Source organism: Sordaria macrospora, chromosome 5 (assembly GCF_033870435.1).
Source record: "Sordaria macrospora chromosome 5, complete sequence".
Classification (NCBI taxonomy): domain Eukaryota; kingdom Fungi; phylum Ascomycota; class Sordariomycetes; order Sordariales; family Sordariaceae; genus Sordaria; species Sordaria macrospora.
In genome coordinates, this window is record NC_089375.1 from 3,016,422 (window position 1) to 3,043,758 (window position 27,337).

The 27,337-nt window shown below is 53.8% G+C and overlaps 8 protein-coding genes across 8 annotated transcripts; 4 read left to right on the top strand and 4 right to left on the bottom strand.

Annotated features, from left to right (window-relative positions):
* Positions 1 to 65: 65 nt before the first annotated feature.
* SMAC4_02402 (uncharacterized protein) lies at positions 66 to 5,720 on the top strand. The gene is made up of 6 exons (XM_066089768.1): positions 66 to 2,411; positions 2,488 to 2,733; positions 2,948 to 3,053; positions 3,145 to 4,204; positions 4,266 to 4,434; positions 4,487 to 5,720. Exons 1-6 carry the CDS (start codon positions 2,271 to 2,273, stop codon positions 5,000 to 5,002), a joined length of 2,238 nt encoding a protein of 745 aa, XP_065947248.1. The 5' UTR covers positions 66 to 2,270; the 3' UTR covers positions 5,003 to 5,720.
* Positions 5,721 to 6,328: 608 nt separating this feature from the next.
* SMAC4_02403 (uncharacterized protein) lies at positions 6,329 to 9,776 on the bottom strand (the record flags this gene model as incomplete). The annotated part of the gene is made up of 3 exons (XM_066089769.1): positions 8,807 to 9,776; positions 8,250 to 8,723; positions 6,329 to 8,185 (listed from the first exon to the last, which is right to left on the bottom strand). The coding sequence occupies exons 1-3, from the start codon at positions 8,969 to 8,971 to the stop codon at positions 6,329 to 6,331; spliced, it is 2,496 nt and encodes an 831-aa protein (XP_065947249.1). The 5' UTR covers positions 8,972 to 9,776.
* Positions 9,777 to 9,908: 132 nt separating this feature from the next.
* SMAC4_02405 (uncharacterized protein) lies at positions 9,909 to 12,174 on the bottom strand. The gene is made up of 2 exons (XM_003350686.2): positions 11,562 to 12,174; positions 9,909 to 11,478 (listed from the first exon to the last, which is right to left on the bottom strand). Exon 2 carries the CDS (start codon positions 11,447 to 11,449, stop codon positions 10,397 to 10,399), a length of 1,053 nt encoding a protein of 350 aa, XP_003350734.2. The 5' UTR covers positions 11,450 to 11,478; positions 11,562 to 12,174; the 3' UTR covers positions 9,909 to 10,396.
* A 1,365-nt stretch (positions 12,175 to 13,539) lies between these two features.
* Positions 13,540 to 14,533, top strand: SMAC4_12758 (uncharacterized protein). Its single transcript, XM_024655201.2, has 3 exons — positions 13,540 to 13,817; positions 13,892 to 13,976; positions 14,114 to 14,533. Exons 1-3 carry the CDS (start codon positions 13,755 to 13,757, stop codon positions 14,152 to 14,154), a joined length of 189 nt encoding a protein of 62 aa, XP_024511115.1. The 5' UTR covers positions 13,540 to 13,754; the 3' UTR covers positions 14,155 to 14,533.
* A 514-nt stretch (positions 14,534 to 15,047) lies between these two features.
* On the bottom strand, positions 15,048 to 16,293 carry SMAC4_02406 (uncharacterized protein; the record flags this gene model as incomplete). Its single annotated transcript, XM_003350687.1, has 3 exons — positions 15,048 to 15,094; positions 15,152 to 15,511; positions 15,582 to 16,293. The coding sequence occupies 3 exons, from the start codon at positions 16,291 to 16,293 to the stop codon at positions 15,048 to 15,050; spliced, it is 1,119 nt and encodes a 372-aa protein (XP_003350735.1).
* Positions 16,294 to 18,581: 2,288 nt separating this feature from the next.
* Positions 18,582 to 20,370, bottom strand: SMAC4_02407 (uncharacterized protein). The gene is made up of 5 exons (XM_003350688.2): positions 19,491 to 20,370; positions 19,362 to 19,423; positions 19,173 to 19,278; positions 18,919 to 19,081; positions 18,582 to 18,819 (listed from the first exon to the last, which is right to left on the bottom strand). Exons 1-5 carry the CDS (start codon positions 19,722 to 19,724, stop codon positions 18,758 to 18,760), a joined length of 627 nt encoding a protein of 208 aa, XP_003350736.2. The 5' UTR covers positions 19,725 to 20,370; the 3' UTR covers positions 18,582 to 18,757.
* A 130-nt stretch (positions 20,371 to 20,500) lies between these two features.
* On the top strand, positions 20,501 to 22,930 carry SMAC4_02408 (uncharacterized protein). The gene is made up of 4 exons (XM_066089770.1): positions 20,501 to 20,718; positions 20,843 to 20,988; positions 21,049 to 21,618; positions 21,673 to 22,930. Coding segments are annotated over exons 1-4 (1,791 nt in total). The 5' UTR covers positions 20,501 to 20,717; the 3' UTR covers positions 22,747 to 22,930.
* A 261-nt stretch (positions 22,931 to 23,191) lies between these two features.
* Positions 23,192 to 27,316, top strand: SMAC4_02409 (uncharacterized protein). The gene is made up of 2 exons (XM_003350690.2): positions 23,192 to 26,490; positions 26,565 to 27,316. Exons 1-2 carry the CDS (start codon positions 23,332 to 23,334, stop codon positions 26,886 to 26,888), a joined length of 3,483 nt encoding a protein of 1,160 aa, XP_003350738.1. The 5' UTR covers positions 23,192 to 23,331; the 3' UTR covers positions 26,889 to 27,316.
* The last annotated feature ends 21 nt before the right edge of the window (positions 27,317 to 27,337 follow it).

Below are 27,337 nucleotides of genomic sequence, written 5' to 3' on the forward strand. Positions count from 1 at the left end.
TGGACCGGGGTGTTCGGGCCAGTCCTCCCACGAAGTTGCACCGCGATGCTCGACTTTCAGTGTTCCACGACGGCATCCTCTTGACACGACACCCACGACACGCTGCTTTGATCCACAATGGCCGACTCCGAGACGAATGATTGACAAACCGATGCTCCTCTTCCCGCGCGTATCCGCGACATTGAGACTGGAGAAGGCTACACCGTAATCACCGTAGAGGCCGGCGCCAATCTATTTTGATGATTACCCAACCCTGAATGTGGACAATTTGGAACATGAAGCTGAGGTCTTGCGGGCCAAAGGTTCAATTGATGTTTCTACGTAGAGGTACCTAGCTTGGTGGCCGAGCTGCCGAGCTCGAGCCCTGAGGGGTCGGGCGGTTGCTGACGCCGTTCTGAGGATCGAACGCGGGGCGGCTCTCACACGTGTGTTTCGCTTCCCAGGTCCCGTCCATGCGCGCGCGGTGAAAGGGGTGGTCGACGACGGAAGACCGGAAGAAGACCTGGACACCACCACCACGCTGAACACTTGCGACACCAACATCATGTGCACGTCTCTGCAATCGCATGTGTCTCGAGGGACAGCGGGCGGTTGTCAGACCAGATCTCAGCATCGCGATGTCAAGGCTGCCGTTCACCCGCATGTTTCGAGGTCGACACATGCATTGACGTCACGGAACCCTTTGGGCCTTCGGGAGTCGGGTCTACTTGGCCCTTGCGAGATCCCCAACTCTCATCCGGGGAAGCCGCCCTTTTTGACAGGTGTGGAAACATTGCTCCGGCCTTTCCAGAAAAACAATGTTGGAATTGCCAATTGACGGTCAAAAGGCGGTCATTTGGAGTGCGCTCTTCATCCATGATTGAAAGCAGACAAGCCCGCCTGTACAATGCGTTCGGTAGCCTGTCTTCGACACTCCCGTCCTGCTGCTCGTGGATGTTCTTCGTGGAACACTTCGGGGTTGGATGGAAATGGAGAGTCGAGGATGGAGCACGCAATAGCGGGACTCCCAGAGCTTTCATCATCCAATCAGATCCCAACTGGGTGTGGATCAAATGTTGGGGTTCCTCATTTAATCCCGTCTGGGCGTTGCTGCCTGAGTGCTTTACACTTTTGGTACGTGCCTCAGGCCATTTGTAGGTATAAGTAAGGTTTCGAGTCTTCCGCAGTTGAGTTCGAGGTCAAACGAGACCAGGTTGGCTGGCTGGGTGGCTGAGGAAGTGCAAGTTCGTCCGTCCCATGCACGCCACGCACCCACGCACGCACCCACGCACGCAGTCGTCAACAGCCACAGTAGCACAGCAGGCGCAACACAGGAAATTGCATGGCAGGCACGACAGGCAACTGAAAGCATGCAATCGAACCCGACGGACGACTCGAACAGACGGAGCCAAGACCAAGGGCAGCCACCCACCCTTCACCCACCTTTCACCCACCCGTCCAGTCCACTTCTTTCACATCTGCAACAACTTTTCTTTCTCCCCGCTTTCCACCCCAACTCCCTCCTCACTTGTGGCATCACCACCACATCACGGTTTTCTTGTCATCCGCAAAAAAACAAATCCAAGCGCCAACGGAATCGCCTCTATCAATCCAGCAAACGAGTAATCGACTAGTCGCCCAGGATTTTGCTCACCCGCCTCGCGTCAGCTCAGTCTCACCCGGATTTTTTCGCTTTCTAGTAGCCTCACAGTAGAAGGGTGCGCCCAGATCACTTCCACGCAGGTCAAGTTCTGATCTCTGCCCTCCGTACTGCTGCTTTCGTCACGGTTCTTGCCGTCGTCACAGCCATCCTCAGCTGGTGGTTTCCACTTGCGCGTCACGTCAAAAGTAAAAAGGACCACCGTATTCTTGCTCGCACACAGCGCCCGCCAGCAACATATCTCTGGCCTCTTTTCTCGGCTTCTTTTTTTTTACTAGGGCTCTAAATTGGACTACGGCTTCCGCTCCCGTCTTAGGACGCACTGAAAGGACAGTCACTTCGTACAAGCTGCTCTCTTGAGGACCCGGTGGCGTGGGCAAATTGCAGCTTCGTAACCTCGGTGATATACGTCGAGAAGAGAGGAAAGCAGACCTTGCATGCCGACCTGCTTGATCAAGCCTGATTCAACGTACTCCGTCTTTCCACCCGTGACAAAGAGCATGGTAGTGGCATAGAAACCATATTTCAGTCACCGTATCACACCCGTATTACATCGCAGCTTGTATCTCCAAGCCCAACGGCCAAGTTGATTCCCGACTTCAGCTGGACTAGATCGATTTTCGCAAACAAGATGTCATCAACCTTGTCGTCGTCACAGGCGGCCGTAGCTGAGCTAGAGAAGGGCCTCGGGGAAATGCAAAACCTGAAACCGCCTGGCGTCTCTGGTTCAAAGATCAGTAGCCTCACCCAGCTGTGCCTGAACAACGTCCAGGTAAGAAGCGCGCCATGTCTGGACTCGACACTATGCACGATGGAGGCACCAGAGCTAACCACACACCCTTTGACAGCACGAATCACAGCTGGTCCAGAAGTTGTATACTCATTACAAGAAAACACCAAACACTCACAAGCTGGGCGTCCTGTACGTCGTAGATTCAGTAGCCCGCAAGTGGCTGGATCAGGCAAAGGCCCGCGGACAGCCCGTCACCCTCGGTGCCCCGGATGGCACCTATGCTGCCGGTGTCCATAGAGTGACCGAACTTATGCCCATGTTCATGAACGCCATCATCTCATCGGCCCCCGAGGATCAAAAGGTACGCACACACAACAGCGCACATTCATGTGCCATCTGATACACATATCTCCATTTCTGCCACGGACTAGACCCCGAGCACACTTGGGAGTGCCTGTGAGATGCCGCGAGACCAGTCGTCATCACTTCCTAGACCAGACTCGTATATCCATCTTGGTGATATCTAGCGATTGGTATTTGAGAGATCATAGACTCACACCCATCTCGTCTTGTAGGAGAAGATTAAGAAGCTTGTCGATATTTGGGATAAGGGCCAAACATTCCCTCCCGATATGGTCAACACCTTCAAGCAGAAGTTGAATGCCCATCAACAACAACAAAGTAGGTTTAGCCCGTATCTTCCTAATCATATTCCCTTGCGCCTCTGCGGTGCTTGTTGTCTTCCTGACCTAACTGTGCCATGTGCCGATAGATGTCTCGACAACACCACCTGGTAGTCCTCCTCCTAACCCGCTGGGTTTCTTACAGGCACAGGCCGCTAGCAGACCTGCCCCTACGCCGACAACTTCTACCACAATGCCGCCCAATATCCTGGAGACCCTAGCAAATCTCGCCCGCTTGAATGCGAATGCGGCTCAAAGCAATCCCAGCGCGGCCACCCCTGCTCCCGCCCCGGCCGTAACTGCGGCTGTAGCCCCCTCTCCGGTACATATGGGAGTCCCTCAGATTCCTCCCATTACTTCTTCCACGCCGCATTTGTTTCCCAGTGCTGGCCAACCCAGTAACGGAGCATTGCCAGCCGGATATCTCCCCGGTGTGGGCCACTCGGGCATGTCGTACTTGCCAGCATCGCAGCCGGTGGTGCAGTCGATGAACATGCCACCGACGATGCCATTTGGTTTCCAAGCTCCGGCCGCACAACCAGCTCAGCCTGCCCAAGTCCCAGCAGTGACCCCTGTTGCGAATCCCGCTGGAACTGCCCAGCTGATCAGTGCCCTTGTTGCCCAGGGCGTGGCTTACGACAAGATTGCAACTATAATACAGACGCTGGGTCAAGGGAATGGCAGCGCCCTGACAGCACCTCCCCAGCCCGTCGCTCAACCCCCATATCCTGGGTATGCGGCTCCTCCGCCTGCTGGCGGTGTATCCGCTGCCCCTGCATGGGAGCCCGTGAGACATGATGAATCACGTGATTGCAATGGCTATCGTGATGGGATGAGGTCTCCAAACAGGCCCCGGGGTCGCTCTCGCTCACGCTCGCCGAGGCGCTGGGATGTCAGGGGGTCGCCTCGATCCCGCGGTAATGACCGTTTTGGTTATGGACGAAGCACCCCGCCCCGTGGCCGTCCAGATGATCGCGGTAGAGACCGGGATGTGCGCATTCCTGACTACCGCCAGCGGTCGCCCCCCAACCGTAGGCATCAGAGCCCGGGCCAGGAGCCTCCCACTGAGAAATGGGTCAAACACGACCCTAGTCTTCCCAATGGCCACATCAAGGTGTATAGCCGCACTCTGTTTGTCGGCGGTGTGACGTAAGTTTACCCAAGCTGTTCTGATTCTACCTTATATGTGCCTTGACTAACCGACCTGTAGATGTTCCGAAGCTGAACTCCGCTCTATCTTTGGTCACTACGGCGAAGTCCAAACGTGCATCGTCAACAAAGAGAAACGGCATGCCTTTGTCAAGATGTACTACCGTCAAGACGCTGAGAACGCAAAGAAGGCCATGGAAGAGAACAGAGGCCCCGACGTACAGCTGCGGGTAAGTTGAAGATTTGTACCTTCGTATCGGGCGTCAACTAACGATTTTGTAGACTCGTTGGGGTGTTGGCTTCGGTCCCCGTGACTGCAGTGACTACCAGACTGGAATCAGCGTCATTCCTATTCACAAGCTTACCGAAGCCGACCGTAAATGGATGCTGACGGCGCCTTATGGCGGAAGTGGTGGCCAACCTATTACCACCGGTCTTGTGGTCGAGGAGCCAGATATCGAGATAGGCGCAGGTGTCTCATCAAAAGCTATCAGTCGACGTATGCAGACAGACAAAGGGGGTAACCATGGCCCCAAGTCAAGCCGCCGAGATGATGAGCCCCAGCATCCTAACGGCAACGCAGGAGGACCGCCTCCTGCCGGTAATCGCTGGCGGCATGGTCGCGAGAAGCACCGGAACAACAGTGGCGATGACAGACGCGGTGACCGCAATGACAAGAGCGCAGCGAACGATGACCCGATCGTGATGGGCTTGCCTGGCAACATCACCGTTGGACCGAATGGCATCAACTTCCCTCCCAACTATGCCTTCTCTTCAAACAGTACAGCGAATAACTAATGGACGTTTTATTCCCTGTTGTTGCAGAAGAAATAGGGCAAGGGGAAGGAAGGGCCAGAAGAAGGCCAAAGAAGACGAATACGAAGAGAAAAGCACAAAAGCGAGCGATTAGTTCAGGGAGGAGATACCCCTTGAGATGGATAAAGGATCATGGGAGGAAAAAAGTTGCTGCTATATGGGACCGGAGGCTATTGTTATTCGGGGCGTAATGGTGGTATCAATTTCTTTAGGGCATTATGTTAGTGGATCGGCAGCGGTGGACTTTTGCTTCAAGTCGAGTATGTCTTATCTAGCTCTTTCTACAAAGAGGAGGGGTTTTTGATGGTCATGAACCCTTTCGAGATAGACAATTTTCTTGCTGCGTATCTTTAAATGCCCTTTGACGGCTTTGCCATTCAACCACGGCGGTATGATAGTTGGGACACGACATGTTGGGGAGGAGATCATCAGGTTTCCTAAAGTGGAGGAGAGTTTCTTGATGGTCAGGTAGTTCATTTCCTCTCGGAACTTCAATACCTTTTGGCGGCTTCTTTCTTCTTTGGTATTGAGCATGCCAGTTTTACAGTGTGCAGTATTGGAGCGAGAAATAAATGTGCACTTGCTGTATTCTACTGTTCTAGGTCTTCGCCGAGGAGTTCTCTCACCTAGGTAGGCTGGCTAGTTCTGCATAATAATGGTCTTTACTTTACAAATCTACCGTGATCCATGTTGGGGCCGGATTGGTAAGTATTGTTGTTGTAAGTGGTGTCTGGTCTCATTTGGCTGGCATATATGACAGGCCATTCGAGATTAAACTCAGGTGTATTCGGGAAGCTTGTGACTGTTAAAAGGTGGACATAGTGCGCTTCTCCGGAATTTTATGTATCGCGCTCTATGCATATGTGTGTCATGTGAGGAAATCGTGAAACCAAATGCACTGGATCTGAATTGCAAGTCCATATAAAGTAAGGAACCTATAGTAGCGCAGCAGCTCAAAGGTGCTTCAAAGATGTCACCGTGTATTCGAATAGGACAGGATGATCTTTGTCGTGTATACCAATGCTTTTTGCTAAACCATAACTATGCTCGTCGCACCAAAAGAATACTCAAATAGTGCGCTCCAACTTACATTCCCTCTTACGCCTCCCTTTCTTTTACTTTCGATATTTGTGGACATGTAGATGTAGATGTAGATGTGCTTTGCATTCATTCCCTTTCATTGACCGACTTGACCGACTGACTGGCTCGCACCACCTCACACTTCGCACTTTACTCTTAATATTCCAACTTTATCCTTCCCTTTGCTCCTGAATAAGCATCGTCCTGTTTCACCGAGTTAGCCATGTATCAATTCACTTGACATAAATCAACAAAGAGAGAAGAAGAGTGATGAAAACCTACCTCGGCCTTCCTCTTCCTCCCTCCCCCAAATCCGTTCTCCCCTCCTCCACTCATGCCCATGCCCATGCTCATGCCCATCATCCCATTGCTGCCACCACCACCATCCCCACCAACAGCGCCGCTGCCATTCACCTCCTTGTGGCAACTAGCATGATACACCCTCCCGCCCACTTTCGTAGCGTCCATCCACACCCACTCCTGCGCCTCATCCAGCCACTTCATCTCGAACTTTTCCTGGCAGATGGGGCACATGTTGTTGACCTTTGCCGAGTCCTCGGGAACGGGGATGTAGTTGAGACCGCCGCCGCCCCTTTTGCCCCCCTTCCTATTAGCCGTGGCTTTCCCAGAAGAAGCATGACCATGACCGCCTCCCGAATGGTCCCCACCACCGGCAGCAGCACCGCCGCCTGGGTACAATGAGTCGGCGTTGTTGTATGAGCTATTAAAGTTTGCTTCGGGATCGTAATCATCATCATCCACATCGTCATCGTAGTTAAGCGTGTCCTGCCCTGGCACACCACCGCCATGACCTCCAGATGGATGAGTGGCGGCATCGGAGCGATGGCTGTGATCAATATCAATAGCTTCTGAAGAATTCGCCCAGTCGCTCTGCTCCACCCACCAACTACGGTGCTGGCCGCGCCGCTCCGCGTCCGTCACCCGCTGGTGCACCCGGAAGTGCCAGTCCATGTGCGCCGTCTTCTTGCGCCGGCCTTCCTCGTCGATACCGAAGCGGCGGCCGCACTGCGTGCAGGGCGGACCGAGGTCTTCGTGCAGTCGGTTGATGAGGTGTGGGCCGCGGTATTGTTTGAGGGTGTAGGTCCAGGCGGCGGCGGGTGCTACGGGAGTTGGGACGACGGACACGGGAGTGGTGCTAGTACCGGCAGCGCCGGAGAGAAGACCAGATTGTCGGAGCATGGCGAGTAAGGCTGACGGGTTGTTGGTGATTGATGATGCCGGCGGTGCGGCCGCGGGAACGGTGGGAGGAGCCGAGGCTGCGGGCTTAGGAGCCGAGGCTGCGGGTGGTGGCACTGCTGTCGCTGTCGGTGCCATTGTTGGTGTTTGTGATCGGAGGACGGCCGCGAGGGCGGGGTTTAAGGCTGCCAGGCTGCCAGCGGCAGAGGGAGCCGGAACAGGAATTCCAGCTGCTACCGGTGGCACAGCCGGTGGTGGTATCATCGGCGTCGCGATGGGAGGCTGTGGCGTGCTCGTCTGCGATGGTGTAGGGGTGGCAGACTTTCGGGTAGCACCAGCCAGTAAGGCGGCGAGAGCGCCTTGTCCGAACAAAGAGTCTAGCGACAGGGCACCTCCGGCGCCTGGAGCAGCTCCCGGACCCGGCACGGCCATGGCAGAAGCAGGACGTCCAACCCCGGGTACTTGAGGAGGAGGAGGAACAACAGCACCGGGGATGACCGGAGGTGTTGGGGTAGCGGTGTATGGAACGGGATTGTAATGGTGAGGAGGGGCGGCGACGGGAACTACGCCAGCAGCGGCAGTAGCAACGCTGCTGCGCATGTTTACGGACAGTTCAGTGATCTTTTCTTTCACGAGCATTAACTGCTCCTGCGGCACATCTGGCCTCTGAATCAAGGTCTGCAGATCCAGCAAGGCCTTCAGTCTAGTTTGTTTACCTACGTCCAGCGGATCCCGCGCAAACTCGGCCCTCTCTGCAACGATGAGCTGCTGGATATCGTCTCTTAACCTCTCTATGCTTATACCCTGATGAGGAGGAGCCTGGGGCTGGTGATAAGGAGCTCCATATGGAGACTGGGTGGTAGCGCGAGGAAGGAGTACATCGGGCCCCTGGGAGTGTTGTTAGTATACATGTACAACAAAAGACATGGAACCAGGGAGACGGGGCACATACATTGTGAGGGCGCATAGGGAAGGCCGGGTTTCCTCCGTGCGGCGGCATATGTCCGTTAGGGGGCGGATATTGCTGTCCTGGTTGTTGTGTCGCTGGCCGGACATTGGGAGGAGTGGGCGTATCTCTGTGAGGAGGGGCTGGAGGACGGGCTCCGCGGAGCATATACTGCTGCCCTTGAAAACTGCTCTGGTTGACCTGAAGGGCAACATTCTTGGCCGCGATCAAGGCGTTCTCAATCGGCTTGACCACCTCGGGAGGGAACACGGGCTTGTTGCCTAACGCGCCCGCCACTGGCTCCTTCCAGGTCTTCAGCATCTCGTCCATCTTGCGTCTGGTTGGAGTGTCGACTTTGGTATAGGCGCCCATGAAGATGGAGTAGAGCTTAGGCCCGAAGTAGAGGGCATATGGTGTCGGGGCATTCTTGACGATCGAGTCGAGCACATAGAGGGCCGGTAGTGTTCGTGTAGGTGGGACCTGGTTGAAGTATTAGACATGTTTTTGAGGTGTATCTCATGGGTCTCTTGGGCTAGATTCATGGTGGTGAATAGGTGGCGTACCTTTTTGATGTGGTTTGTCAAGACATCAGCAATGGCCAGACCATGAATGGCGTTTTCTCGCGCAATATTCGTCAAAGTCGCGATCTCTATCCTTGAGTTTACGGTCAAGTCCTCCAGGGCTTGCCGGTAGTCCTCAGCAACATCAGCGGCCGCGTCGGTGGTCATTGTTGAAAGCGTCAACTGATGCCAGGTAGTAACCGCAGACGTGGAACAAGGAGAGACAGACTCAAGGTCGCGTCACTAATGATAGACCCTTAAAATGATTCTTGGTTTTTGTGTGTTTGTCGCAGTAGACTGCTTGCGCGGAAAGGGAATGAATGCACCACCACACACACACAGAGATATGCTCAAACTGGCCCAAGTCTTTTTCTCCTGGTCTTCAAGTTCGAAGACGGCAGAGGCAGATAGTTTATCTTCTACCAGAAGTCACGACTTGATCAATTTGTGCCTTGTCTTGTTCTCTGTGTTGTCCTTGCTTCTTCAAGCGCAATCCTCCACGGCCTGCCTCTATTTTGATGTGTCACCCCGACCACGATCGACGCACCATTCGAAGCGTGCTTCTTGTAGTCAACGGTCGCCGGTATACAATACTCCAGATGGCTGCCAGACAGAGGCGACAAGTCGCAAATGTGGCGCAAAGATAACAGCAAGAAAAAGCGGAGGATCAGAAGACGGGACCGTCAAATGGATGGGCTGAGCTGGCGAGAGTGGTTTGGTGGTGATGGGCAGGCGAATGTTGCTGAACTGGCGATTCCTTGAGGCGTCAATTCGGAGAGGTCTTTGTCCTCTTGGTTGTCCGGGTGGATTGTCAAGAGAACAATTGCAGACCAGACACTTGTCGCGATTTATGTACGATTTTCTTGTATTCACAATTTGCGAGCTGCAAAAGTGGAAGGAGGGCGGGAAAGATTGGTGACGAGAAGAAGTCGCTCCTCCCGTCCTCGCAATCCAGGTTGCTTTGTCTGCAAAGGGTGGACACTGGTGACTGGAGCCCACACAAGATGGAAGTGCGTGAATGATCAAGGTACGTACCGCTAGCCTGCCGCGACACGAGTGCATATCTTATCAGTATGCACAGACCACCCTTGTGCCTCTGTTTCACCCGCAAGCTGAATCCCCCGTCACATCCATCACAAGTTCACTGGGGACAATCCATCTTCCATCATCACGGCTCTCTGGGCCGGCACTTCTGGCTACTAGGTCACGAACTGAATCGAGTAAAACTTGATTGATTCAGATAAAATATTGCTTCATGCATTTCTCCATTCAACGAGTACATGGCGATTACCCATCTTCAGATATTGCTGCCCTCGATGTCGGACATTATCAGCCTTCACTTCTTGTAAGTCTTGTCGATCTCTCCCGAAACTGAACCATTAACCATGCATTCCTCGTGAAGGCACCTTAGCCAAAAATACAAAAACGCCTTGACCATATGCAGATATCTCATACTTTGGGTATTTCGAAAAGAAAAGGAAAGGAAAAGAACAAGAAAAAGAAAAGAAATGCTGGCTATCTTCAGAAGTTGTCCTGTCGTCCATCACTCATTATACTACCCATGCTCCCTTAGCCCATGCCCAACAGACCCGATTAGAACCGGGACATGTTCGCATCGCTGTACAGACTCGGGCTCCTCCTGCCACCGTTGTAGTAAGGGTGTAGCACAGTCGGTGGCCTCTGGACGTTCGGCGAGACGGGGCTGGAGCGGTCATTCTGAGGCGGAGGGCTGTTGTTTCTTCCCGCACTGCCCGTGTTAATAGGGAAGCGTCCGCCACTGTTTCTGCGGTTGCTGCGGAAGCTGTCGCCGCGCTCGAGGTCGACATTGGCATGATCACCAGATCGCTTGCTGTCCGTGCTGTTCATCTGAGGAGTGGGCGCCACCACGCCAACGCTGGGGATGGGGTCGCTGATGACGGGGAACCTGCCGGACTTGCGGAAGTTCTTGGGGAACGCGGCCTTGGTCCACCTGTGCGCCCGCGCCTTGAAAGTGGTGTCCAGCTCCGGCTGCTCCTGCTCTTGGACCGGGGGGTAGTAGTGGTTGTTCACGGCCGGTGGCAGATCCTCGGGGTAGCTGCCCTGGCTGGTGCTGTAGTAGTCCGGGAATGGGTCCTGCTTCTCGATGATGCCCTTAGCTTGGTCACCGTGGCTGCGGATCATTCTGGCCGTGATTCGTCGACGGATCTTGCCTTCGCCTTCGGAAGTGTTGAAGATGAGCGAAGCGACGACGTTGAAGACGCCGAAGGTGAGGGAGAGGATGCCCGTGGCGAGTACGAGGCGCCACATGGCAAGTCCGAGGTTGTCCATGGAGTAGGCCGGCTTGACGAGATCGCCCATGATGGCGCAGCCCATGACGACCATGGCCAGACCGAGCCATACCAGCGAATGACTTGGGCAGAGGACGGGCCAGTTCCTGGCAAAGAAAGCCCTGAAGGACCTGATGTTCAACTCGGAGATGAAGAGAAAGATGGCGACGGCGAAGACGAAGAAGTGCGAAGCCGAGTCGAAGAAGTCGAAGCGTCCACCAAGGCCGGAGAGGACAATCATGATCCAAGAGGACGTCATGGTCATGGCGAGGCCAATGAGGGTGAGAGCTCGAAGTCCATTGAGGACTAGGTAGCCGGTGCCTTTGATCGTGGGAAGCATCTTGGGATCCTCGTATTCGAGTGCTGATTCTGGGTTCGGGTCAGTCCTGTCCGGTACAGGATACTGGTGCTCGTCGTCATGCTGGTGCTCGTGCTCGTGCATATTGACTCACAATGAATGGTTCTATGAGACCGTTATCGTAGCCTCTGACCTGCAGACTGCTATATCTTGTGCTTGTTTTTCTTCTAAAGACGGATCTGACTGGCAGATGTTGGTGATGATCGTCTTTCTCTGTCCAAGAGTAGGGAGGAAGAATCCGGGGGAAGAGGCAAAGGCAAGGAAAGGCGTAAAAAGTAAGTAGAGACCGTGGAAGTCTGGATTCTATCGAGGATTTATGTAACAATAAGAAATGAATGGCTAAGGATGGCTCAAGGCCATTGTCTCCCAGGGACAATAGGGCTACGAGTGGTTGAATAAAGGGAGCGAGTTGTTCATACAGATGAATGGGGAGTAGGTGGGCCACATGCAAAGCACACAATGGGGAGCCGACTGATATATCGGACGGCAGAGGAGTGACGCACCCGCTCTTACAAGGCAATGTTCCGTCGAACAATAGGGATTGATGAAAGATTGACGGCCCGGCACATGAATAGGAATAGAGACGGCAAGGGTCTGGGTCTCTGGTGTTTCGCATGGGTCTCGTTTTTCGAAGGAACTCTCATGGCCAATGAAGCAGTAGGCGCTCAAGGAGTCAAGTCGTCCCACTTGGGATTCAAGTAATTCTGGACTGAACTGAACGCGAGGACCCGTGGGATAAGGCTTAACAGACCAGTCAGATTCGCTTGCCGCGAAGTTTCTTTTTTCCTCTCATCCCCATCCATTTTCCCCAGATATCTGGCGAGCTAGGAATGGCTCCACGGCCTCGACGTTTGAGCCAGTCAGTAAACGCAAGGCGGCTCCCACAGCGCATAAAAAAGACGTGCAGATCAACTCCTATCCAATGCCCCTGCAGCCGCCTCTTTGAAGCGAGCATGTTTGCAGGGGATTCCGTTAAGTGGTTACCGGGGTTGATTTGGACAGTGACTAGGACGCATCTTCAAGTTGGGGTGAACTCACCGGGTCGATTGGTTGACGATCTTCGAGGCCTGTTTCAGGTATGGCCGTGGCCTTGGTACCTTATTGTAACAAAGTCCATGTGGAAATGCCTGCTCCTTGTGCCCAAGCAAACGCTCCAGAATAGTAGCTTTGATTTGGAAAACAGATGCGGAATGTCAAAAATCGATGTGTAGTTTTGTGGGTTGTTAATTGTAGACAGTCATGTCAGGTCTGATCCGGCTTCTTTGGATTTTGCGACTGATGGACAGAGAAACAATCCATGGATCAACGACGCATCACCAATGTGCGTGCGTTCGGGTACTGCCGAGGTGGCGCTAAAAACAATGACTGCTCAAGGTGGATCCTCTCTTTGGGCGTTCCTGATCATCCAAGACAGAACCAGCAAAATGAGATATCAAGAGATAAAACTTCAAAAGTCAAAGCCAACAAACCTTTTAGATGTCTCTACACAAGACAGTCAATGTGTCGACAACACCTCGTGAGTTGTGACTGCTCTTGATTCTGCCGTGTCTCTCTTTCTTCCACTAGTGGTCTGTGCTTGACAACCACCACTACCCAGCGGTATCGGACCTTCTCAGTAACTCCGGTCAAACATCAGACACGTTTTCGTGAAATAAACAAATCGAGTCTTCTTGTTGTTAACATTCAGGATATTCAAAGGACTGTCGAGAGAAACAACAAACCCACGGAGCACAAAAAGCCGAGAATATGACTGATCCCCCGACTTCCCGCTTTCAGTTCCCCCGCGCTTACACCGATCAATGACCCACTGGGCCAGATCCCTGGCGCAGAGATGCCAGAACGCAGTGGTGTTCTTTGCAAAGCTGAAAATTTGATTGGCCACCAGGTCGCGCCTTGACCACCAGCCCAGCAACTGCCCGTCCGCTTCCCGCCGAAGCGCCTAGAAACTCGGGCTCTTGAGTGGGTCCAGTGGCTCCCTCACCTCTCAGCTTCGCGCACCTCAATCAATGCAGCGGGCTTGCCTCTCCCCCCCCGTGTTCGAAACGTCAGCCAAACCTTTTTTTTTTTGAAGTCTCGATTCTCCTGACGACCCACACGCCAGTTTTCCCAGCTACTCCTCAACCCGCGATCTCCCAGGGAGCACAACAACCGCCCGACCGGGTCTACGGACTTTTGAAACGCTCCTTAATTCTATTCTTCGACCTCGCCCTGCGTTTACCCGCACGCGCTACTTACCGCGTCTAATTTCTTCGCTTCGTCATCCTCTTACCGCCAACCACCAAACACCATGTCTCGCGGCAACCAGAGAGAGAAGGCCCGTGAGGCCAATCTCAAGAAGCAGGCTGCTCAGGTATGTTTTGTCAACGTCGAAGGATGACATCAGTCGAGAGCTTTTGCTAATGTCCGCCTTTTCCCCTGCAACAGAAGAAGGTCAACAACAAGAGCGGTACTGAGATGCAGCGCGACAAGGAGGCTGTCGCCGCCCTCATGAGGGCAAAGCAGGCGGCGGGTATGTCCTATCCCTTGACTTTCCATGCTATCCACCGCCAGTTACGGCGCGAAACCATAATCCCCTCGATTATCAATATTATCGCATCGACAACTCCCGTCTTAATCCCTTTGCTAACTGATCCTTCTACCATATAGCCGACGCGAAGAGGGCTGCCGAGGCTGCCAAGAAGAAGTAAATTGCCATCTCAGAAAACCCAACTACTTGCGTGGTTGGAGGAGATCCGAATCTGATCAACGGGAACTCGTCTATCTCGATGCGCGATTATCTCTATCCACCTCATACCCATCAACATAACGGATGGACGGACGAACGAACGAACGAACGAAGGAGAAGCTACCTCCATAGTCTACAGCTACTATGAGCAGCTCCGGAACTGCCCCCGTGTTTTATCAAACCGGGACCGGTCTTTCCATCCATCCATCTTTATATCATTCGGAGTGTTTTACGGCGTCACAGACCAGGAAGGAAGACTTGGGGAGTATCTTGAATTTTTGGAGCAAAGCTTGGGCATTCATGGCGTGAGCGTGGGAATATCATCTTGAATTGACACATTTTCTTGGAAGCATTCTCAACCTCGGATCGCTCTTCTCTGTGTGCGCCGATGTGCTCCGTCGGCTTTGGTTTTCCCTACCACTGTTTTGCATACGTACAACTGGCTTGACAGTTTTGTTTGCTTGTTTTCGCTGACCTGACTAGGTATCGCAGTTCCTTTGTTGATTGCTACGGCATTCGAGCAACAAAGGTAAGAACAAAGGAGGGACAACATTGGGGAAATAAAGATTTATTAATGTGAAACGCTCCCAGCGACATCCAGAAATACGACCCAGTCATATGCGTCCAACCAAGCAAAAGGCTGACCCTTTACCGCTTTATACGGGAACTGATAACACATGCCAACTTGCCGCGGAGAAGGCGTGCATGGTGACAAGATCAGCACGGTCAGGCAAAGCTAAAATATACAAGTAGCATCGTGGATACTACAGAAAAAGAACATAGTATTCCCTTCTCTATCGCTGACTTTGTCAGAAACACCCCCAAGCATCAGATGCTCACACCCAAGGTGTTTCCTTAGGCAGGAGCAGGAGCACCAAGAGCCATGGCTCTAGGAATCGAACCTTGGATGGGGTCAGCTTTATAGTCAATGAACGCAAGATGCAGGACGAACTACTCACCACCAACACCACCAAAGGCATTCACACCCTGGGCCGCAATATTAGGGAAGGAACCGGCAGCGCAAGCGACAGCGCACACGCACGAGCCATCGGCGTTGACCTGGCCGACACCAGTCACGATGTTTCCAGTTGCTTGGGCAGCTCCACCAGCGACGGCTGTGGCACCGCCGCCGCCAACGGTCGCAGAAGGAGCTGCGGGAGGAGCAGCGGAAGCGGTACCGCCGGTGATGCCACTGTCGGTGCCGGTGCCATTCTGCGCAATAGCCTGGGCTTGGAACTGAGCATGGGTCTTCTCGGGGGTAGGGTTGATGGAGAAGACCATGCCCTTGCCGCAGTGGTTTCCTTGCTTGCAGTAGAACCCTAGGATGATGGTGTTAGCAAGGCGAGTCGGCCAAATTAATGGGAGGAACGAGGGATGAGGGCAACATACAGAGGGGAGTGTCAACCATGACCTGCATAGCAACCTGCGGCGGAGGGTTGACGGTGTTGTTGACATTGGCCTGGAAACCCGAGTCCATGCCGCCCGGGAGCGCCACGCAGGGGGTATCAAAGGCCGATTGCGTCACGGTGTGGTTTTGGCTGAGGAAGGTGAAGATGACGGTGTCGCCCACGGCCGCCTGCGTCTGCGCCGGGCTGAAGGCCAAACCCTGCGGTCCGCCGACCGTGACGGTGTGCGTGGAGGCGGCTCCTCCTACCGGGGCAGCGACGCCAGCGGGCTCGGTGGGAGTCGCAGGAGCGGCGGGTGGTACGTCGGCAGCAGGGGGCGCCGTCGCTTCCCCACCAGCAGCACCATTGACCACCGTCACGGCTTGCGTGGCGGTCACGGTGACGGTCTTGGCCGAGTTAATGATGGTGGTGACGGAACCGCCACCTAGGTTGACCCAGAGCAGGTTGAGCTGAGCGTTGAGGCCTGCGGTGAGACCGATGAGCTTGGCGAGATCGGCAATCTCCTTCTCTGTTGCCTTGTGCGAGTTTTTCTTGTTGTTATCATTGGCATCGGCGTTCTTGTTGTCATTGCCCTTGTCGCGGACCTCAAGGGCGATGTCTCCCCGGCGAACGTCGGGGTAAACGTTGTGAGCGACCTTTCCGAGTGCGACGGGGGCCAGGCTCAAGGCGGCCAAAACTGCTGTCGTGACCTTCATCTTGGGTATCTGATTGTATGCTTCTTGTGGTTTTCCTTCTCGGTGAACTTCTTGTTCCCCTTACTTCTTGCGAGTGAGACGAGTATTTGTCGGTTTATCCGTAAGAAATTCGTCTGTGATGCCCTATCGACCAGGAAGGGGATGCGTTGGAAGTGTGAATATGAATGGCAAGTAGTCCGGATATTATGTCGTACGTAAAACAATTGTAGCGAGTCCCTGCTCGTTTGGTGTTGATAGTATGTAAAGAAGCGAAGGTTGCAACAGCAAGAAGAACGAGAGAGAAAAAAACAAATGAGTGGAATAGACACACACCCAAAGAGAGAGAAAGAGAGGGAGAGAGAGAGAGAGAGAGAGAAAACAATGGATGAAGAAGAGAAGAAGAAAGGAAAAAGAGGAACAGGAACAGGAAACAAGTCCCTACTTGAGGTTTTTCCGTTTCGAAGTTTCGGATCCCACGATTTCCGGGGATGCCAGCATGAATGATCGTAGCAAGGGAAGCAGCCCTTGCTTCCATCTCGGTCACATTGACATTTCGGCATCCGGGGCTTACCCAGTGGCCAGAAAAAAAGGAGGCCGTCACGAAACGTTTCCCAGGGATTGTGGACGTGACGGAGGCGTTGGGACAATGACACTTTTCCCTTGGCTGCTACCTATAGCAGTACTCGGCGTTCTTGGACATCCCCAAGCTGGGGGGGCCTGGGGATAGCTCTCGGTTCATTTTGTTTCCACTAATCCCCGGAACCTGGGCTATTGTCTGAATTCCTTTATGGTTCGGTGGAAAGTTACGGTATAGCTCAGCCTCGATTTCTGGGGACCGAGAACGGGAAGGGGAGAGATGCAGGAGGTGTCTCCTGGGTGTTCTGTGACAGATTCGTCTCAGAGCGTGTTTTGGCTTTTAGGATGCTTCTCTGGGCGAGCGCTTTGACACTGGGCGATAGGGAGGTACTTGGCTTGTTCAAGAAACATTGAGACTCTGAAGGAATTACCATGATGAAAGACTCGAATGAAATAAGATTGCAACCTACAAGAGCTTACCTCTATCCTAGCAAAATTTAATGCGATTTCAGCGCGAATAAAGATACTTCTGAGGAGTGAATCATGTCGATAAAGTCTCGCACTATCTACTAGCAACCGAACTGCAAGGGTCGATGTGGTATCTGTAACGGGCAACCGATTGGAACCCTACGCGCTTAGCTCTCCCCTTTCAAGACTCTGGGAAAAGACACAAGGAGCCCCTAACAGGCTTTCCAGATGACCTTGATGTCCAGGCATTTTTGGGATTCTTTTTTTTCTTCGTTTGGAACTCTGGTGTTGCTGTGTACATAGTAAGCGGTGAGTAAATGCCTAACCGAGAACCTTGATGTCCGTTCCCTTCTTGGCGATACCAAGTCAAACTGGTCATCTTTATGTTGATACGCTCCAATCGAACCATCAATGGCTGGCAGCATGTACCTGTATGTTATGGAGTTCACACTATCCTAAGGAGACCAAGACGAAAAGGCACACTTGAGGTCGTAAAGCAACTCACGGATGTTCCTTGGGCCGGTCGGAGGTAACTTGGCTCACTTGGCTAGGCGGGTTGACAGAGTAGAATAAGTAGCGGATGTGCTATCGCGGCTCATATCACGCTCGGCGATGTTGCATGCCCCTTGATGAACAGATTGGACTTGGAATAGAGTGTGATATGAATACGTATTACATCATTTATGTAGTAAGAGGTTGAAGCATCGGTCTTCCACGAAAGGTACCTGCCTAATCAAACGTCTTGTGTGTCCTAGAGGCACATTCGGCGCAGACTTACTTTTCAATACTCACTTGCTTGACTTGACCATGGAGAAACCGGAGACAAACAAGACGGGCGGGCGAAGAGCGTTTCTCTTCAACCTGATAATGCAAGACCAGAAAAGCAAGGGCATCGGTATCAGGAACACCGTCCAGTCCGGTTTGGGCACGGAGTCGTTGATGATGGAACACAGACCGTCGCAAGTGGTTACCTTCGGTAGTCGATCACGCAGCTTTTAATCGGCGTTCCGATCCTTTTTTTTTTTTTGGGGGGGGGGGGGGGGGGGGGGGGGGGGGGGGGGGGGGGGAGTTCTGCCAAGGGCCAGACCGATTGCGGTCCAGACTTATTTAAACCCTGTCCTCTTTCTTCCATAGTATCTCTACATCTTTTTCCGCATTTGAGCTTTCGCATATCTCGCCTGATCCACTCCAAACGCTGGCACAATCGGAGGGCGAGGAGCCACTGAGACATCCACAGTAGCATCCGAACATCGAAAAGTTTAAGAATATGGGTATCATTTCCGTTTTCTCCTTCCTAAATACTCTCTACTTGTTGCACTTGCGAATTTCCTGGACTCTACCACGTGGTCATGTATGCCAGACCAATACCCATCACATCCCATCGCAACGGTGGTGTAGAAACAAACGCAACCAAAAGCACACTAGCTCTTTGACAAATGCCTTACTCCTGTGCGTGCTCCTGCAAAGCCTTTTGTTTCCCTTCGTAAAGACCGGTGTAGTAGCCTAGTGAACGAAGCCTCAAGTCAGGCGGCCATTCATGTTTATCTTCAAAGGAAAAAGGGGGAGAAAATAGTTTCTCTCTCCAAACCCAACACAACGTACCTGCGTAGTACCAAGACATCAAGAGCTTCTTGAGCTCCTCATCTTGTACGGAACCCAACATCAGTTGCGGGCCGGGACCAGGTAGGCCTACTGCGGCGGCGGTAGGTCCAGCAAGAGGAGGAGCAGCAACAGCTGGTTGCTGGCTTTCCAGGCTATTTTCAACCTGTGCCTTGGTTAGTCCAGATTCATTTGACTTCACGTCGACAAAAAAAGAACGCGAAGAAAAAGCTTTCTTCATTCCAGTTTCGACTTACCTTCACTTCCACAGCGGCGGGTGCAGCGCCGTCCTCTCCCATCGCCTCTCCTTCTTCTACCTCCTCTCCCTCATTTACAATAGCACTATGCTTGGGATTCTGGTCCCTGGAAAAATATCATCGTTAGTCTCAGCTCGGTTTCCACATCCAGTTAGAAGGTTGGGTTGGGGACAAGGAAGGATCACGAACCTAACTTCCCCAGCAACACCCTCAGGAAGCGCTGCTCCTTCGGCGTGTATGCTGTGATATTTCTGTCGTGCAGTGGGTTAGTTAATAGTCCCATCCTGAATAGCTGGCGAATTGGACGGCTCTTCTTACCTTGTATTCTGCCAGCGCCTCGTTCCACGAATTCACGAGGGCCGAGTCGTCCCAAATCTCTTCATGGGATGCCATTGCTGTGAGATCTCGCCGTTTGTGGGTTGGTGGTTGTTCGCGAAGGGTGAAATGCTGTTTGGCCTGTTGCTGCCTGCCCTGTTGTGAGTTTGCGCATTCGAAATTTCGGTGGTGGAAATTGTTAGTGCGACACGCGCACCGTTTGCCATTCACTATCATCCCGTGCTAGCGCCCTATCGCACAGGCACTCTGAAGCTTCGCGTCAGCTGCAACAACAAACCATTAATGTCAACACCCGGAAATCATGATAATCTCTGGATCCAAAGACTGATCTGGGAGTCAATAGCTCCTGACCGGACAATCTAAGAATCTCAGCCCGAGTGGCGGAGCTCCGAACAACATCCTCTGCAGGGTAGACGGTCGCGGACGGTGCCGAAGGTGGACCACCACGTTTGTTCCTTCCGGACGGAGAACAACCCTGAACCTTTCGTAATACCACCACTTGTTTCTTTTTAGCATAAAAACGGTAGAATCATTACTCGCTTGTACACCGAGATATGCCAGATGAAGGACATAGAAGTTGGAGAGAGAAAACTGCAAACGAATAATACCACAAACCGCTTGAACAAGGTGCTAGGAGGTGCATCTCGGGACAACCGCCAAGGAGGGAAAGTCAGCGCTTGGAACGCTGCATCATCCCGGAAATCGCGATCAAGATGCTGATATAGCAAAATTCCCAAGCCCTCGGGATATCTCTGCGAGTCCGATGACCGGGTTCGTTGGCTGTCAAATCATGTTCCAGCCGGCCGTGTTTACCGTTCGGGTAGCTGCAGGGTTGAGATGGCATGGCGGGATGGCACTGGAGAGTTCGGAGAAAAGAAGCTATAGCGTGGGTTGAAAGAGGTCCTTGGAGCCCTATCGGTAGAGATAGAGTTGCTCTATGAGGGGGGAGTGTGGGGTACCTGCTATAGCCTAATCGCTTTCCTTCACGTCATGCGGTCCTCCCCGCGATCTCCAACAGGTACAAAGAGCTACATCTTCTCCCAGAGCTTCCCATCTCGAGATATTGTGTCTTGGATTTGATAGCTGTCCTTCCTTGCTTTTTTTCCCATTCAAGTCTTCGGGAATTTGCAACAAGTCTCGGCTCTGACGGCACATCCGCTCAGTTCCCTGTCATCCCTTGGCCTAACCAAAGCGAGAAGCCATGTCGTAAGTGAAAAAAGATAACTATCACTGTCATCCACCTATCATCGCCAGCTAACTCCAGACAGGTCTTCACAGGTTCGGGAAATTCTCACTATACCAGGCCATCTGAGAACACAAAACTTACCGCAAAGTGGCACAGAATCATTACATTGGCATTGATGTCGGAACAGGCTCAGTCCGTGCCTGTATCATCGACTCGACGGGCGATATCAAGGCCCTCGCGACCCAAAACATCAAGCTATGGACCCCTTCCTCGGGCTATGAAGGCTCGCATTATGTATGTGGGAAAAGGACAAGAGACAAGTCTTTCCAAATTGAGCACTAACGCCCCATTCAGGAACAATCAACAACAGACATCTGGAACGCCATCTGTTACTGCGTGAAGCAGGTGTTGGCCGAGTCCAAAGTGGACCCGAACTCGGTAAAAGGAATCGGATTCGATGCCACCTGCTCGCTGGCCGTTTTCACCCACGACACAAGCGAACCTGTGCCCGTAACCGGGCCGGATTTCAAGAACGACGGCAATGACAGGAACGTCATCTTGTGGCTCGACCACCGCCCCTTGGCCGAGGCGGAGAAAATCAACAACACCAACCACAACTTGCTCCGTTATGTCGGCGGCAAGATGAGCGTGGAAATGGAGATCCCCAAGGTCCTCTGGCTCAAGAACAACATGCCGCCCGAGCTGTTTGCCCGCTGCAAGTTCTTCGATTTGACGGATGCCTTGACCTACCTGGCGACTGGGAAAGAGACCCGAAGCTTCTGCAGCACTGTTTGTAAGCAAGGGTTTGTGCCCGTGGGCGTCGATGGTAGTGTGAAGGGGTGGCAAGAGGACTTTTATGAGACCATTGGTCTGGGCGACCTCGTGAAGGATAATTTCGTCAGGATGGGCGGCGTTGACGGGGTAGTGAGTGCCTGATCCGAAAACTGACTGTTTACGAAGTGGCTAACCATCAAGCAGAACGGCTATTGGATGAGCGCTGGTGAGCTTGTTGGCGGCTTGTCTGAAGAGGCAGCCCAGCAACTGGGCCTGCCCGCTGGAATTGCCATCGGTAGTGGTGTTATCGATGCATACGCCGGGTGGATTGGAACAGTTGGAGCCAAGGTTGAGCTCTCGCCGGATCAACTCGGCGACAATGTAGCACCCAACGACGTATCGCAGGCCTTTACCCGTTTAGCTGCCGTTGCTGGCACATCGACCTGCCATCTCGCCATGTCTAAGGGTCCGGTTTTCGTACCCGGAGTTTGGGGCCCGTACCGAGATGTTCTGCTCCCGGGCTATTGGATGGCTGAGGGAGGTCAGTCGGCCACAGGCGAGCTCATGAAGCACATGCTGGAGACGCATGTCGCTTATGATGAAACCCTCAAGAAAGCCGAAGCTGCTGGGAAGAACATCTACGATTACCTCAACGAACACCTCAAGGAGATGGCCAAGAAGGCCAATGCGCCATCCATCTCATACCTGGTCCGCCACTTCTTCTTTTACGGTGACCTCTGGGGCAACCGATCGCCTATTGCTGACCCTAACATGCGCGGCGCCATGATTGGTATGAGCAACGACAAGAGCAAGGACGGCATGGCTCTGCTATACTACTCCACAATGGAGTTCATCGCCCTCCAGACGCGGCAGATCGTCGAGGCCATGAACGCTGCCGGACAAACCATCAAGAGCATCTTCATGTCAGGCAGCCAGTGCCAAAACGAGATTCTGATGGACCTGATCGCCACGGCATGCGACATGCCCGTCTTGATCCCCCGTTACGTCAACGCGGCGGTGGTGCACGGAGCGGCCATGCTGGGAGCAAAGGCGGCCAGCGCCAAGCCAGATGGCACGACCGAGCCTCTGTGGGACATCATGGACCGCATGAGCAAGCCGGGCAAGACCATCTGGTCGCGCGGTGATGCTGCGGAGAAGAAGCTGCTGGATGCCAAGTACGAGATCTTCCTTGATCAGGCGAGGACGCAGCAGGAGTATAGAAAGAAGGTTGATGCGGCGCTTAAGGGGTCATCGCTTGAGGGTCAAGAGGCCAACTAAAGGAGTACAGGGTGAATTCGTAGAGGTACCTATGCTGCCAGGAGACATAGAACTGGAGTTAGCAAGGGGTTTATTAGAGTTACCTAGTTGGTAGAAAACAGTAGATGGCAGTAAGAAATACGGTGTTGATGATATGGATGACGTTGTCCTCATTATAGTATGGGATGATGAACTGTGGATGTGGATGATGTTGAAATATCGTACCTAGATGCTGTCCTTGGTACCTGAAAGACAAGTGCCTGGCTCCTTGGGCGTTGCTCCTGGCTGCTGTCGAAGCTGGGACGGAAGCAAATGCATAGGAATGCAGGTATCCAGTACCTTGTTTGGCGTCACAGATATGTGCAGCGGAAAGTAGAGGTACCTGCACCTTGGCGCCCCACATCAAAGCTTGGGGGCTGCCGCCTTCGCGGTGCCAATTCAAGAAAAACAAATCGACAAGGCGACGCAAAACAACAAAACACCAAAAGACTCCAAACGGCACCACTTTGCTAGACCAGTACAGCAAACGCGCGTCGACCAGACGCGTCCACCCGCATCTTCCACCCTCTCCGTCGGTTTTCTTTGGTCCAAATCGACACCGCAACCATGTCTCTCTTCGGCAACTTGGGCGGAGCGACCACGAGCGCGCCGGCGACCAACACTCTGTTTGGCGGTACTGCTGGCACCACCACCACTGGCACCTCGCTGTTCGGAACCCCAGCGACCAACACGGCCCAGACCAGCACGACAGGTACTGCTCAAGCGACTGGCGGTCTATTTGGCGCGAAACCCGCGACGACTCAAGCGACTCCCTCCCTTTTCGGCGGTACCGCGACTGCGACAGCTCCGGCAACCGGTGGTCTGTTCGGAACACCAGCTGCGACAACCGGCACCGCGATGAACCAAGCAGGAACCACGGGTGGTTTGTTTGGAACCACGGCTACGAACACGGCTGCCAAACCATCGCTGTTTGGTACAGGCACCACCACGACTACCACCCAGCCAGCGACTGGTGGTCTCTTTGGAAATCTGGGGACTACCACTGCCAATCAACAACCAGCTACAGGAACCACTGGGGGTCTCTTCGGCGGCTTGGGCAGCACCTCGACAACGACCGCCAAGCCCTCTCTCTTCGGTGCCCCGGCTGCCACTACACAACAACCTGCCACCATGGGAGCTCCCGGTACCGCCAGCCAGAGTCTCTTCGGAGCTACGAACAACCAAGCCCCCGCCAACAACTCTACACCCGTCAACCAGGCCAGCGGCGCCTTCTTCGACAGCCTGCTCGCCCGTAACAAGAAGCAGGCCGAGGGAGAGACGGCGCTCGGCGACCTCCCAAGTCTTCAGCTCGGCCTTGGTGATCTGCGTCAGAGGCTCAAGAAGGTCGGTCCCCAGACACAGGGCCGTCCCGTTGATGGAAAGGCACACTACTTCCTCGCCGCGTCAGGTGTCGACCCAGGCGCTGCTGTCAGAGATCTTGGCGCCTTTGGCCTTGGGGCGCGGGCGGAAAGGCAACAGACTGGACATGGAGCTAGGGACGAGGTGGATGTTGAGACATACCTGTCCAACTTGCAGCAGAAGACGACGCTGAGCATGATTTCGGACGGCCTGGAACGGTCCGTCCGTGATTTTGACAGCTTCTTGGAGGAGAATGTGACGATGGAGTGGGAGAACCAACGGAAACGTATCTACCAGCACTTTGGTATTCAGCCCAGGAACGAGGCCGAGCGTGCCAGTGGTTCGGCCCGTGAGGGAGGGTTCGGTCGTTCCCGCCGCAGAAGCTCTCAGACTCCTCGCGCTACCCAGAACGCGAGGTCAGGCTTGCAGCGCTCCATCATCGGTACGCCAAGCCGGATCGGCTCTCACGCCCCAGAGTTTTCGGATGTCGAGAAGGACGCCGGCACCTCTGCCAGCAACTTCGGCTCTGTGGAGGACCGGTTCCTTCGTGAAAAGCAGGAGAAGCTTTCTGAGCAGGTCCGCTACATCAATGATGCTCGGCAGCACAAGGAGCCCGTCTATGTTTGCCGCGATTTTGCGGATTTGGAGAGCAGATCTGGCGACAAGCATGCACCGCATATTGTTGAGGCGTATCGGGCCATGATGGAAATCGTTAGAGAGAACCCCCATCTGGATCAGGTGCCAAAGGAACGAGCATTTGCCAAGAAGTACCTGGATCCCAGCACCCTGTCCAAGAATGCTGTGGATATGAGGAAGCAGATCCTCGACGGCGCCAACCGGTACTTGGAGAAGCAATTCTTCGACGAGGTCAACGCTTTGATTGCCAAGTATCCCCAGGACGCGAACCTCGGAGGCAAGCCCGATGTTGTCAGCAAGATCAAGGCCTTCATCAGGCTCCGCATTGCTCGCAAGACGTTGGTTCCCGACAACACCGACCTCCAGTCTGTCAACGGCGAGTACATCTGGGCTGTTGTTTTCTATCTGTTGCGCGCTGGTTTCGTGAACGAGGCGGCCACGTACGTCAACGACATGCAACATCACTTCCGCAGCATCGATAGGACGTTCCCAGGTTACATCAACAGCTATGCCTCTAGCGAGGATCGCAGACTCAAGCGCCAGATGCAGGACCGGTGCACCAGCGAGTACAACCAGCGCATCCGCAACGCCCCCGAAGGCACTATCGACCCGTTCCGCATGGCCTGCTACAAGATCATCGGCCGGTGTGATGTTAGCAACAGGAGTCTTGACAACCTCAACACCGATGTCAACGACTGGATCTGGCTGCAGTTCAACCTCGCCCGCGAGACTGCCAAGGAGCTCGAGATTGCCGGCGAATCGTACGGTCTTCCCGAGCTCCAGGCCAGCATCAAGGAGATTGGACTCAAGCACTTCCCCAAGAGCCCCGCCGAGGATACTAATGGTAGCTTCGGCATGTTCTTCTTCATGCAAGTTCTTGCGGGCATGTTCGAGCAGGCTATTGCTTATCTCTACCCCTTCTCCTACGTTGATGCGGTCCACTTCGCCATCGCTCTCAGCTACTACGGCCTCTTGCGTCCTGCCGATGCCTTTACCGGCAACGAGCTGCTTTCCCACAGCACCCGTGGTCTCCCACAGATCAACTTCGGCAGGATGCTCGGTTACTACACTCGCGACTTCCGCGCCGCCAACGCCGCCTCTGCCGTCGACTACCTGGTACTTATCTGCCTCAATGCCGACGACGCCGCCGGCAACGGCCAAGCCCAGGCCCAACTCTGCCACGAGGCTCTCCGCGAGCTTGTCCTCGAGTCCCGCGAATTTAGCAAGCTCATCGGCGACATCAAGCCCGACGGCCACCGCATCCCCGGCGTCATCGAGCAGCGCGGTTCCCTCATCGCCCTGGGCCACGAGCAAGAGTTTGTCACGCAAATCACCCACCAAGCCGCCACCTACGCCGACGACAACGGCCGGACCACGGACGCCGTCCTGCTCTACCATCTGGCGGGCGACTACGACACCGTCATCGCCATCGTCAGCCGTGCCCTCAGCGAGGCCGTGTCTCTTGAGATTGGCGAGGATCCTCTGCGCCTGGTGCCCGTCAAGCCCCGTGCCGAAGGTGAGGTTGCCAACGCGCAGCAAGGGACCAGCCTCAGCCTGGCTGCGATCGACGACCCTGTTGAGCTGGCCCGCACCATGATGTCCATGTACGAGCGTGACGCCATGTTCTTGAACCACATCCGCGACCAGAACAGGATTGCGTGCAATCTGTTGTTGAAGATGAGCGAGATCAAGGAGATGATTCAGCGGAATGAGTGGGCGCAGGCTATTGATGTAAGTTTTACTTTCCCCCATTACCGTCCTTCCTCTTGTTCTCTCCTTATACATACTAAACCACCCCTTCACAGGTAATCCGCTCCCTCTCCATCCTCCCTACAGACGACTGCATGGGCGACCCGGCCAAGATCCGGTCCTATGCATCCAAGTTTTCGAGCTTGGCCCAGCCCGTGGCCATCAACGTGCCCAACCTCATCATGTGGACCATCATCTGCTGCACGCGGCAGCGCGAGAGGCTGCTTACCGGCCAGTTCGTCGGCAATGCCGGTACCGCGCGCGAGATGCTGGCGAGGCTGAAGCAGATCACTGTTGATTTGACTACTTATACGAGTCAGTTGCGGTACAGGCTGCCGCCGCATTTGACGGAGGCGTTGGCTAGGGCTAGTGCTGATTAGGTGCGTTGTTGAGGAGGGAAGAAGGGAAGAAGGGAGATGGACGGGATGTTGGGATGTTAGGGCAGAGGATGATGGATGTTTGAGTAAAGTTGAGGATTGGCTTGGCTGTATGGATTTAGTCACGGTTAGCAAGGAAGAGAGGAGTGATGAACGATCAGCATGCTTGAAAGGAAGTATTCTCGACTGTTATCGAAGGCTTAGAAATTTGATCAGTGGTCTGGGAAGAAGCGAGTTAATCCGCTCGACTTTGCATAGCACGTCGCTGCCGTGAGTCTGTAGTTTCCATATTGGAAGATGATAGTGTAGGTTGACGTCCTCTTGTTTGCCGCACAACTGGTGCCCCTTTTTCAAGACCCGGGAACACTTACGGGGTTAGGGTTATTTGCTCGTTTTCTAGGTCACGAATCGGTTTTCACCTTGAAGCTACTTTGCATATTCTTAAGGTATCG

Coding starts and splice junctions, on each gene's coding strand:
- SMAC4_02402 (XM_066089768.1), top strand. CDS start 2,271: ATGTCATCAACCTTGTCGTCGTCACAGGCGGCCGTAGCTGAGCTAGAG. Junction 2,734..2,947: donor CGGCCCCCGAGGATCAAAAG/GTACGCACACAC, acceptor CTCGTCTTGTAG/GAGAAGATTAAGAAGCTTGT. Junction 3,054..3,144: donor TGCCCATCAACAACAACAAA/GTAGGTTTAGCC, acceptor ATGTGCCGATAG/ATGTCTCGACAACACCACCT.
- SMAC4_02405 (XM_003350686.2), bottom strand. CDS start 11,449: ATGCTTCCCACGATCAAAGGCACCGGCTACCTAGTCCTCAATGGACTT.
- SMAC4_12758 (XM_024655201.2), top strand. CDS start 13,755: ATGTCTCGCGGCAACCAGAGAGAGAAGGCCCGTGAGGCCAATCTCAAG. Junction 13,818..13,891: donor TCAAGAAGCAGGCTGCTCAG/GTATGTTTTGTC, acceptor CCCCTGCAACAG/AAGAAGGTCAACAACAAGAG. Junction 13,977..14,113: donor GAGGGCAAAGCAGGCGGCGG/GTATGTCCTATC, acceptor TCTACCATATAG/CCGACGCGAAGAGGGCTGCC.
- SMAC4_02407 (XM_003350688.2), bottom strand. CDS start 19,724: ATGATAGTGAATGGCAAACGGTGCGCGTGTCGCACTAACAATTTCCAC. Junction 19,424..19,490: donor AGGCGCTGGCAGAATACAAG/GTAAGAAGAGCC, acceptor ACTGCACGACAG/AAATATCACAGCATACACGC. Junction 18,820..18,918: donor GATGTCTTGGTACTACGCAG/GTACGTTGTGTT, acceptor TTCGTTCACTAG/GCTACTACACCGGTCTTTAC.
- SMAC4_02408 (XM_066089770.1), top strand. Junction 20,989..21,048: donor GCTATGAAGGCTCGCATTAT/GTATGTGGGAAA, acceptor CGCCCCATTCAG/GAACAATCAACAACAGACAT. Junction 21,619..21,672: donor TGGGCGGCGTTGACGGGGTA/GTGAGTGCCTGA, acceptor ACCATCAAGCAG/AACGGCTATTGGATGAGCGC.
- SMAC4_02409 (XM_003350690.2), top strand. CDS start 23,332: ATGTCTCTCTTCGGCAACTTGGGCGGAGCGACCACGAGCGCGCCGGCG. Junction 26,491..26,564: donor AGTGGGCGCAGGCTATTGAT/GTAAGTTTTACT, acceptor ACCCCTTCACAG/GTAATCCGCTCCCTCTCCAT.